We start from the raw sequence: 12315 nt of genomic DNA on the forward strand, positions 1-12315 counted from the left end.
TTCCAGGTGTATCTTTAGCAGTAGAGTCTTGTAGGTAGCCAAGCTGCCTTCTAAATATTAATTTTTCTACACCCTTAAGCTAGTGCTGCCATCCTTTTTGGCCAGAGAAACTTCTTTCTGCAACGAGTGACAGTTAACACAGAGACTCAGAACTGCTCGACCTGCTGAGAACAAATGGCTCTTGAGTGTGTCTCTCTAAACGGGGCATCTGTAACAATCCTCCAAGACCCAGGGAACATTATGGAAAAGGGGTTGGCAAAACAGTAAGAGCTGGAGGACAGGAGGAGTCCTGAAAAAAACGCTGTCTTCTGGGTAGGACATGGCCAGTGTCATCATGAGCATGTAGTAGCTGTGGCTGGCTGCACAGACCTGCACAAAACAATAAGCCCTGAAAGCATGAGGGAATGAGATGGAAGGGTCTGTAAGTAAGAGGAGTAAACAGGAGAGCAGCAAGTGAGTGTGTTCACAGTACACTGCATACACCAAAGTTATCAAAAATAATTTAAAAATCATCAAGAGAGTAATTTTATAGTTAAAAACATAATGCATGGGCAAGAAAATTGTCACTAATATCCAAATTATTTTTCTAGAAAAAAACAAATGGGGCTGGAGAGATGGCTCAATGGTTTTAAGTACTTGCTGCTCTTCTAGGAGTCCCAAATTTGGTTCTTAGAACACATATGGTAGCTGACAATCAATCATAACTTCATTTCCAAGGGACCTGATGACTTCTGGCTGTCAAGGGCCCTGCTGGCACTGCACATAGGTAGTATTCATGCATACATCCAGGTAAAACATGCACACATAATATTAAAGACACAGAGGTCTGAAGAAATAACTTGGGGATTAAGAGCAGTTGCTGCTCTTCCAGAAGACCAGAGTCTGGTTCCCAATGTCTATACTGGGCAGCTCACAACTGCCTGTAAGTCCAACTCCAGGGCACCCAACACCCTCTGACCTCTTTTGGAACTACCCCAAGTGTGCATACTTATACACACTTACATTATTTTTTCTTAAAAAGTTTACTGGAGGAAGTGCAACTACTCAAGAAAAATAAAAAATGAGAAAAAGAATTCTATTAATTTGAAACAGACTTTAGTTTTTTTTAACATAAAGCAGAATTACGAAGCAAATATATTTTAAAAGGAAAAACAGGATAATTCCACAGAAAAATAAAACACTGTAATTTCTAATAACATACTTACTGAAAATCTAAGAATAAAGATTCCCTCATCCCAAATTGCTCTAATCTGACCGTCAAAAGACATGAGATTTTCTTGGATAGACACTGACATATAAACTAAATCTCCGCACACATCCAAAAGCCACAAAGCATGCCAACAATATATTTGACATGCTTCTTATTTAGTTTAACTCAAATATAATGCCTCGCTGACTTCTAATTGGCAGTTTTTACATGTCACTCTCTAATGTCTTCTATTTCTTTTTTTTAAAAAAATAAAATAACCCAAATTACCCTGTATTAATATTAATTAATTAGCAATAGCTAGAGAACAATACTATTTAAAAGGGTCAAAATGTTAGAGAATTACAGAAAGGCAAAGGAATAAAATCCCAGTGATGGAGTTGTCTTGCCAGGGAGGAAGTATAGGCCTGCTTGGGAAAGCAACATGTCTGAAATGAGGTCTAGGCTTCTGGGCAGATGTCACACTCCTGTGCTATGCATGGTATTGGGCTCCTAACTGACATAGCCCTGCCCTTAGGTACACTGGCCTCTGTTGATACTGGACAAAGCATGAAGTCTACTGGCTTTACCTCCTATGCTTTGAATACATGATGTTCCCTGAGGCACCTATCTGAAGCAGCCTTCCCTTAGGCACACTGCCACCTAATTTCCATGGAAACAGAGGTTTGCAGGCCTTGCCTCCTACTCTCCTTTCCTTTCCTTACTTCACTCTTGGCTTCACCCTCAGGCTGTAGATGTTCCAGGGGACATGGCCAGCCTCTTCTTCCCAGGGGTATCTTCCGTGAGAGAACACTAGTCCCAGGAACTTCTCAGTAAGACTTCCCTCACATCATATGGGACAGAAGTGAGTCACCAGCTAAGTACAAGGAAGAACAGTGTGAATGTGGTTAGCTCGGCTGAGTCACTGGGGCACAGAATGGACACAGTGTGGGGCACTTTGGCAGGCATGGTTACCAGCATGGTGGTGACTCTCTGGAGAACAGGTGGGTACTGGGGGTGGGGGAGCACAGGACTGAGTAGCAACCCACATAAGCAGTTTCCTAACTCCCAGAGACTGCTTCAGATGGAAGGATCTGATATTTTTAAGCAGATTACTGGGGTTAGCTAACATCTCCCACATAGTATGTTTAATAAACTAGACCTTAGAAACCAGCAGCTACGTGCATGGAATAGCAAAGCTTTCGTTGGAATCTTGACTAGACTTAGACAATCACCATGGTCCTGTGACAGCATTTCCAGACAGAGTTAACTGAAGATGAGTGGTGCCATCCCTCGGGTTGGGGTCTGGGATTGAAGGCAAAGGAGATGGGAGCCGAGACCCAGCATTCACCTGTTTCCTGACTGCAGATGCAATGTGACCAGGAGTCTTGAGTTTCTGCCATCATGACTCAAAGCCAAAATAAACTTCTTCCTTCTTTTAAGTTGCTTTTGTAAAATGTTTTGTCACAGCAACCAAAGTAACTAATGCAACATATTAAATGGGATTTGATGACTCTACCTTGCCTAGACTCTTGAATGCCTACCATCCATCTTACCAGACTCCTGGAACAGCTGATCTCTCTGCAACACAGGACTCTCAGTAGGGAGTGCATTGTCACCTTGGCTTCCAGCTGTATGTGGCCCATAAGTCACGGAGAGTCTAGGGGGATGTGTCCAACAGTCCCTCACTCCTACCATCTCCAGGCCAAATACATCTCAAGATTATTGTTGCTGCTGATTCTGAGACAATGAGACAGGGTCTAGTAGCTCAGGCTAAACACATTCACATTGATCTTATTTGTAATTAGTTTGGTAGAGACCTTGAACTCCTGATCTTCCTGCCTCCTGCTCTTGAGTGCTGGGATTAAAGCCATGTGTACCACCATGGCTTTATTTGAGGACTTCTGAGTTATACACTTCACAGTACATCCAAAGCTCTTTGAAGACTGCATTAAATATTTTCTATAGAAACATTTTGTCGACAGTAATTGTGGGCCATCCACATGCCACTGGTTTCTAAATGGCTTCACAAAGCAGCATCTGCTGATGAACCCCACACCTGTCACAATGAGAGCTCATCTCACCTCTCCCAGCTCTGGGTTTGATTTGCCCGGAAGGGTTTATCAAAGGAACAGCAGATCGCCAAACACCTGTGTTAGAAGTCAGCGCTCAATCTCTCTAAATCCATCTCCCAAAAGCTCTCAAGGGACCCACCCTGAGGCCGGCCCTATCTCAGTGCACCCAGCAGGAATAAATGGCAGGAAACTGTTTATGGGGACATTTATAAAATGTGTCATCTTAGAGGAAGTGTGACAATTCCCTGACTTGCTTAATAATAAATACTCATGTTGAATTTTCAAGAACAAAAACAAGTATCACCCGTTATTTGGATGAATCACTGCTATTTAAACTTGAGAGTTAAGTTTGAAATCAAAGCCTCCACCATAATATCTAAAGGCATACAGCCAAAGTCCTAGAGTTACAGCAAACTGGAAAACCATTTACTCTAGCATAGCAGTGAGATACATGTCTGGAACCTTTTCATGGATAAAAGAGTAGGACTTAAGTCAGGAGTCAACTTCAGTGAATTACTGCAGTATGCAGCCATGAGGAGAGACTCCATCTTTCACTGATGCTAAAGCACCTCTCTAGGAGGAGAGTATCTGGAAAAAAAACAAAACAAACAAACAAACAAACAAAAAACCCCAAAATAAAAAACAAAAAAACACACCATGTGGCAACAATTCCAGTGGAGTGGGGACAGAGAGCACAGAAATGACTGAAACATGTTGAGTCAATAAGTCAAAGAGGGGAAAGAGAGATAACTTCATGGTTAGGAGCACCGGCTGCTCTTCCAGAGGATCAATCCATATTTGATTCCCAGCATCCACATGGCAGCTCAGAATCTGTAACTCCAGAGTGAGGGGATCTGATGCCCCTTCTGGTCTTTATGGGCACTGTACAATATGGTACATAGACACACATAAATGAAAAACATACACATACATAAAACAAATGAAAATGTAAAAGGGAGGGCTTGGGCGATGATTCAATGGCTACAGCACTGACTATGAAAGTATGAGAAATGAAGTTTAGATATACAAACCGACTGAGTGGGTGTGGTACCCAAACTATAATCCCAGTACTTGAGGGTGGGTACCAGTGATCCCTAGAGGAAGTTCTACCCAGATTAGCCATATTGACAAGCTCTGAATACAATTGAGAGACCCGAGTCATTGAATAAGGGGGAGAGCATTCAAGGGAGGCTATTAGTTCCAACCTCAGGCCTTCATATGCATGCATACTCAAACACCTGTACCCATACACATGTGAACATGCACACACACACGCACACACAGGAGGCACATCACTACATCCCTGATGCATAGAGTACTGTATCATGCAGAGTACTCAAGGACAGCACAGAGCATGTCCTTAGAGACTCATAGCCTAATAAAGTTTGGAAAATAAGCAATTATTAAAATACATGCAATCTATTTGTTTCCTCACTAATGTATAAGGCTTTTAAGAATGTAAATATTCTGAACCAGGAAGATGTCTCAGGGGGTAAAAAGACTTGCTGTGCAGCCTGATAACCTGAATTCGATCTTGAGAATCCACACAGTAGAAGGAAGTCCTACAGATATCCTCTGACTTCCATATGTAAGTGCCACACACACACACACACTAATAATAAATAATAATACAGAATATTTTTAAAATGCTAATAAAATGTAAGCGTTCTGTCTGGCGTATGGCTTCTTTTAAAAACAACAAAAACCTTGTCAAAATAGGTGCGGTCCATTGGTCCTCTGTTTCTCCCTAAGGCTTTGCATCTATGAAAGCCATCTGCAAACGTTCTGTTCTCTGACCCACAGCTTGTCTTCCTGTGGAACAACCTGGATTGGCAGGCATAGCCCAAAATGAGATTTTAAAAACTCAGCCACTGACCAAAAGCTATGCAGTTGATGATTCAGGTTAAATTTTTGTTGAGGATAATCATCTTTAGGACAACAACAAGCCCAGAAGTAACAGAACAAATGAAAAACCATGGAGAAACAGAGTTCTTGTACTTTTTTATGGAGTTCAAGCATGAAGTTCACATTTAATTTCCTCATGTTCTATGCTCAACAACCCTCAATGATCACTTTGAGTGAGTAGTTTATATTCCTCCCTCCCTGGAATGATATAGAACTTTATCACTGCCTACAACTAAACATCCTATAATCTAAGAGAGCTGATAAACTGCTTAACCAAGCCCTTAAAGTAAAAAGAGGTCAAATAAACAGTAAAGATACTTTTCCTATTGAAAGTGGTGTCAAACCAAAAACATTCTAATGGAAGCTGTAATTTCAAGACCATAAACCCTTTATTGAATTTTATTTGTTCCCAGCTAAAGAGAACTGAAGATTACTGTTTGAGACTGTCTATTGATGTGATGAACACCATAAACAAAAGCAACTTGGGGGAGGAAATGGTTCATTCTACCTTACAGTTTGTAAGTTCATTACTGAGGGAGGATCCTGGAGGCAGCAGCTACTGCATAGGCCATGGAGGAGTACTGTTAACTGGCTTGGTCCTCCTGGCTTGCTCAGTCTGCTTTCTTATACAAATCAGGACCACCTGCCCAAGGGTGGCAATGCCCCCAGTGGATGTGCTGTACCACATCAATCATGAATCAAGAAAATGCATTACATACTTGCCTACAGGCCATCTAATGGAGGCATTTTCTCTATTGAGGTTCCTCTTCCCAAATATCTCTAGCTTGTGTCAAATTGACAGAAACAACCAACCAGAGCAATCACTTAGATATTTAATGCATTTTTCTTGAACAGTTGTTTGAGAAAAATTTTCTTTTTCCTTAAAATCTTTCCTTACTTTTTCCACAAAGGGATGAATATAGGGGACTAGGGAGATGCTGGGTGGGGTGGGGTGAAGTGCTTTCAGTACAAGCAGGAGGCCCAGAGTTCAAATTCCCAGCATCCATGGAAAAAGTCAGGTTGGGGGCAGGGAGAGGAGATGGAGTCAGGTGTATCCCTGAAGTCTGATGGCTAGCCAGTTTAGCCAGTCAGTGAGTTCCAGGTTCAGTGAATTCCAGGTTCAGTTCCTGTCTCAAGAAATAAAAAGTGTGGAGCAATGTTGACTTTGTCTTTCATATGTAAGTGCACACATAACCCCCCCACACAATCCCCACCACCAACTAATCAATAAAAGGATACTATTTTAAGTCTTCTTTCTTTAAAAACCATAAAAATTAAGCCATGGTTTTCAGTAGTGATAGACTGAGTCCTGTAAATCTACCAACAAAATGGGATCAGTCAGAAAACTGTACAAGCAGGCAAGCAATGTCTGTGAAAACACTACCCCTGCAGCTAGCTGGGAGACCTGGATTGCTGACATGGCATCTGAGGTTCACATTCCCAAGGACATCCAGACTCCCCAAGACAGCTCTCAACCATCCCATCTTGACTGGTCGCCAAACCAACTTGTTACTAGCTGTGGAACTATGAGAAACTACAGAAAATAAAAACAGAAACAAGGGAAAGCAGAGGTGTCAGAGATAGACTTCAAAATGAGCATGCATGGTACAGAACTAAAAATGATAAAAAAAAAAAAAAAATCAAAAAAGCTACAAGAACCTAAAAGAAAAAGGAACGGATGATGAACTTCAGTTGGTAGATTTAGCATCACAATGGACTTGTCAGCCAGGGCTACAGAGTGAAATCCTGTCTTACAAAAAGATCCAACAGGAAAGAAACATCACAAGGTATGAACTCTAAAAGCAATGGGTAAAAGCACTATAGTGTCAGCAATACAGAGTTGAGGAAACAGGCAGAAGCAACAATAGCTGCTAAATTCCCAGAACAAATCAAAGATCAAACAAGGAAGCCTGTGGCCCTCAAGAAGACTCACAACAAACACAAAAATCCCTTGATGCTTAGATCATGGGGCCTCTCAGGGCCCCCAGAACTGTTCTGAACCTCTTGGGTCCACACTTGCCAGTCTCACCCTGAATCTCCATGTTACACAAGATTGAGCATTATGCACTCTGACTGGCCTGCCTCTGCAGGGCTGCTAGAATGGGACAATACCTACCCTTGCTGCTTTAAGAGTAGAAGATCATTAGGGCCCAGAGAAACATCTGAGCTTCAAGCTGTGTTCATCCCCACAGCAGTAGCACACAGGAAAACACCATATGCTGGCCACCAGGACTGTCAATCTACATGTGTCACAATAATTAGCAGATGAAATACCCCCCCCTTTTTTTTCTTTTTCTTTTCTTTTTTTTTGAGACAGGGTTTTCCTGTGCAGCTCTGGCAGCCCTGGAACTCCCTCTGGGCCAGGCTGGCTTTGCAATCAAGAGATCCACCTGCCTCTGCCTCCCATGTGCTGAGATTAAAGGTGCACACTCTACCTAGGCTCAGTGAAACCCTCTTTTCAACATTAAAATTCAATCACAAGATTTTCACTTTTTTGTAGCACTGGAGATCAAATTCAGGGACTTGCACATACCAAGCAGGGTTACTGCTGAGCTACATCCCTGGCTCAATGACAAGATTTTAAAAAGATAGCAGGAACAAGATCTGTGCTTAATAAAATGAAATCTCTTGATTTGCACTGTACATAAAAACAGGGCCCTGCCAAAGTCTCAAACTTCAGTTTAGCACAGATTATCTTAAAATCTATTAAGGACCAAAAACAAGCAAGTGAAATTCTCATTTCTGAGGGGAAAGGAGGGAATGGCAGATACAAGCTTAACCTGGAAATGATTCAAATGAGGAAGCTGTACTTAATTTACCACTCTAATTCTACAATCAGCTTTCAGTATCAATGGATCCCAGTGTCAATGAAGACTCATAACAATAACAGACGCCAAACAAACTCCCATCCTCACCCTACATAAAAGATCTCAACGTGCTGGGAAGCTTAAACAAATCACACGCCAAGAAATTTCTATTGTTTTTCAAATCCATAGTGACAAAAGCATGACCCTTGACCTCTCCATACCTCTATCTAAATCAGTACTTCTAGCAAAGCCTAGCCAGTAGAGTCTTCAGCTATCTTCCTGGCCTATCAGGGTGGTCCCCCCTACCATACTGACTTCAAGTTCACCATATACTCCACAAGCTTTATGACTACTGGCCTCAGGGTTTTATGTCAGGCCTTGAATTATTCGAAAATGAAGGATACCTGAGTGCTTTACTCCTATCTAGTGCATATTTTTCGAATTAGCATAGAGCAGCAGACACTGGTCTGCACCGTGCCTGAGAGCAGCGGTAGGCTTGTTCATAGCCAGGCATATGCTGGCAAAGTGCTATGAGGAAGCTAGGTTTGTCAGTGCCAACACTCCATCCTTGGATAGCTTCAGACCTCTCAGGGTTATATTGAAACTGCCTACATTCACTGGTAATTGATTTCTCACATAAACCCATGGTTAGTAGAATAATTTGCCTCAGTAAGCCAGAGTAGAACATTATGACATCTGAGCATTCGAAGGTATGGAATTATATTTTCATCCACTGACCTTTTGTCCTTTCCCACATTTCTTTGGTTTCTCTTGAGGTCTGACAAGGCCTGTACAAGAGCTGCCTGAAGTGTCAGGTTTCACTGGTCCGTTTTTAACACCTAAAAGCAAGTGGAATGAAGGTTAGTTAGAAACAACATGGACTGAATGCAAAGGTAAGTTAGGCCCGTGCCTAATGGAAATAGGATACAGCAGACTCTTGTCAATCAAACCATATCCAAAGATCTAGTTAGAGAGAAGGGGGAGGGCAACTCAGCAGATAATGCACTTGCCAAACAAGTCTAAGGACAAGGATGTGGAGTCCTAAACCCATATAAACACCACGTGGGTGTGATACCCACTAGTAATGCAAGTACTCAGAAAGCTGAAGCAGAAGGACCCCAGAGCAAGCTGACTAGCCAGATCTCTCTCTCTCTCTCTCTCTCTCTCTCTCTCTCTCTCTCTCTCTCTCTCTCTCTCTCTCTCTATTTTAATTAAACTAACAATATCACACACCAGAATTAACCAGAACCAAACTCTATGCAGCTTAATGACTAGCCACATAGGTGAGCACTGGGTAGGAACAATGGCAGAAAACTGGACTAGATACTGTGCGCATGTGCTCCCACACATGTGACTACACACAGACACTACATTTATATACAAGCTCTAAAAATAAAGTAAAAAAAAAAAAATCTGTTTAGAGGTAGTAGGTAATTCACTGCAAACATCCCAGCAAATTTTCAAGGTTGGTCACAATGCTTCACCACACTTTCAAGTTTGCACCCATGTTCCTTAGACACCATTCAAAACAATTCTTAACCACAAAATAATTTAAAAAAAAATAAACTTAGCTTGTCAGAGAAGATACCTGTTAGATTACAAAATAACAATAAAACCCAGCTTTGGACTTAGTTTTTCAAGAACAGTGTTTAATACAAAGCTTTAGGTTTTAATCTGCATATATTTAATTTTGCTCCCTGCCAGATTTTCACATTAAACCAACTTCTTGCCACAAAAATACACCAGAGAATTCTGATGGGAAATGTTCTTCTGTGTATATGTTTGTCTTATTGGTTGATGAATTTAAAACACTGATTGGCCAAACAAGATGATAGGTAGGATTAGGAGACAAGGAAAATTCTGGGAAGTATAGGCAGAGAGGAGTCGTCATGTGATCCCAGAAAGTGATGTAACTGGGTGGAAACTGCCACTAGCTAACCATAGAGGTATGTACAGACAGGCAGGAAGTGACATAGGTGGGCAGAATCAGGATATGAGCAGAAACAAATAGGAAATCACTCTCTTCTCTTCAGAGTAGCTGATCAATCAACAAGCAGGACGCCAGAGTAAAAGATCCCCGGAAAGACAAGACCACGTTCGAATACTTAGATTAATAGAAATAGGTTAATAATTAAGTCAGAGATAGCCAATAAGAAACCCTAGTCACCAGCCAAGAGTTCATAACTAAAACAGTGTCTGTGTGCTTCTTTGGGGGCAGAGGAGGGCAGAACCCACTGTATTTCATGTGGCTCAGTGAGACACCAGCTGCACAGAATGGACAGCCTTGCATGAGCTCTCTGTTCTTATTTTTCTTCAGGAGTCTGCCTACTTTAAAGATTAGTTGGGCTTTTTAAGAAGAACATATGTGGGGCATACATGAACCACAGTTATGATCTTGGCTGGCAGCAGCTGCGGCAGGTGATGCCAGTTGAGCTGCATATCCTCCTACCTGTGTACTGATTCATGGGCAAAACCAATATGAGGCTGCCAGGGAAGGTGACCCAGTGCAGAAGGCACTGCCCATGCACATGCTAGGCATACAAATAAATATGCTCCAAGTCAAAATAATAAAAACACTTCCAGAAACTAAAAGGTATACATAAGAAAGTCTACCATAAAGGTAGGACAATAGGATAAAACCCAGAGTGACCCAAGTTTGAAGAGTCACACTTGAAAACTCCTATTTATGCTTTGAAAGCAGAATTCTATCTAAACAGAAATCGGGGCCAGCCAGGTGCCTCAGTGAATAACGGACCCGGGGAGTCCAAATCCCAAACCCTATGTGGCAGAAGGCAAGAACTAACTCCCCTTCGAGCTGTCTTGATCTACATATACACACACAACACCAATGCACAAATGCCCACCCCCAATAAATAAGTGTAAAAATGAATCAGTAAACTAAAGAAAAAGAGAAATAGAATAATAGTTAAGGGTTCTCCAGAATTCAAACTAGATGTTACTTGTATCCTGGGCCCTATAAACATTTTAAGGGCAACATTCTTTGCCTATAAATGTCTAAATTGGATCCCTTTGGAGACAAACCAATCACACACTAAACCCCTTCCTCTTTAGCTGTCTTTTAAATGTCATGTCTCTCTCAATCCTGGATAACTGCCCATCCACTGAAGCCCTCAGCTGCTAAAAGAGGTGGATGGACTGTAGCAAGCAGGTAAAGGGTTAACGGGTCTGCCTCTAAGACATAGCAGACTTTCGCACTTTGTGAGTGACACCAACATTTCTGTATTGCTTCCTAATGCTTTTTAACAATCTTTTTTTTTTTTTTTTTTTTTTTTTAAGTCTCTCAGCTCTTAACAGGCATGGAACGAATTCCATTAAAAACAAATGGAATTTGCTTTTAACCATATTTCAGACCTGAGATTACAAGAAGTTAAGAGGAAGAATATCCATAAGAGGACAGAGGACACTGGTCATACATAGTGTGAAGTAAGCAGACAGCTCTCAGTCACTTATACCTCACATACTCTTCCACAGGAGGTTGCTCACATTTCTTCTAATGTCATCAGGCAACCAAAGCAGCTGAGGGCAGAGTAGCTCTGAGCTGGCTGTGGGGCCAGTCTGGTGCCACCTCCCCTGGGCTATGCCTGTCTGCTCCTGCAGCGCTGCTTTTGGCAGGTTGTTACACCTGTGATCCCCTGGGTGATAACATTATGTCCTGTAACACCATCCACTCCTATACTGCTAAGGCAATGTCCTTTCTCTAGACCTCCTGTCTGTGTATGGACAGATGGAATCAGCTAACAGGTTATCTATTTTGAGTCTTGGGTAAAGCCTGGCCACCTGCCTACAGTCATTCTCTGGCAATCTGCTGGTCCTCCACATAGGTTTGATGACTGCTTTGAGACGCCCTAACTGTTGACTTGATAACGAGGATTAATCTTCTGTTTCAGAGACTTTAAAAATTTTGATCTCAACTAGATGCTGATAATTGGCTTCTGGTGAGGGCCCACCCACCTGGCTTCCAGATGACAGCCTTGTTGCTTCCACTTCACGTGGCAAAGAGGGCAAAAAGATTCCTGGTATCTCTTACCCTCTTCATGAAACACCAGTTACTTCATTAGGGCTCCAGACTTAGGATATCATCTGAATGGAATTTCCTTCCAAAGGGTCAACCTCCAAATACTCTCATCCAGGATAGGGTTAGAGTTTGTGGGATGGGGGACGTTGAAGTGGGGGTGGACACAGAAATCTGCCCAAACTGTAAATCTCAGACACCTTCTCATTTTCATTCTAGCCTCACTGTTCGAATTGTGTTGTCCTAGTTATCATGAAATAATCAAATAAAAAATTTAAAAAAGAATTTAACAGAAAGGTACAATGGAAC

General features: G+C 41.9%; 1 protein-coding gene across 2 annotated transcripts in view; it reads right to left on the bottom strand.

Moving 5' to 3' along the window:
• The window catches only part of Mcph1 (microcephalin 1), a 193023-nt gene that overhangs the window by 150733 nt on the left and 29975 nt on the right, over nt 1-12315 (bottom strand). For both annotated transcript variants that reach the window (XM_027389651.2, XM_027389652.2), the window contains exon 9: nt 8712-8812. In XM_027389651.2, coding sequence (XP_027245452.1) covers nt 8712-8812 — 101 coding nt within the window. The remainder of the gene's footprint in view (nt 1-8711; nt 8813-12315) is intronic.

The sequence above is a fragment of the Cricetulus griseus genome, assembly GCF_003668045.3.
Source record: "Cricetulus griseus strain 17A/GY chromosome 1 unlocalized genomic scaffold, alternate assembly CriGri-PICRH-1.0 chr1_1, whole genome shotgun sequence".
NCBI classification, from domain to species: domain Eukaryota; kingdom Metazoa; phylum Chordata; class Mammalia; order Rodentia; family Cricetidae; genus Cricetulus; species Cricetulus griseus.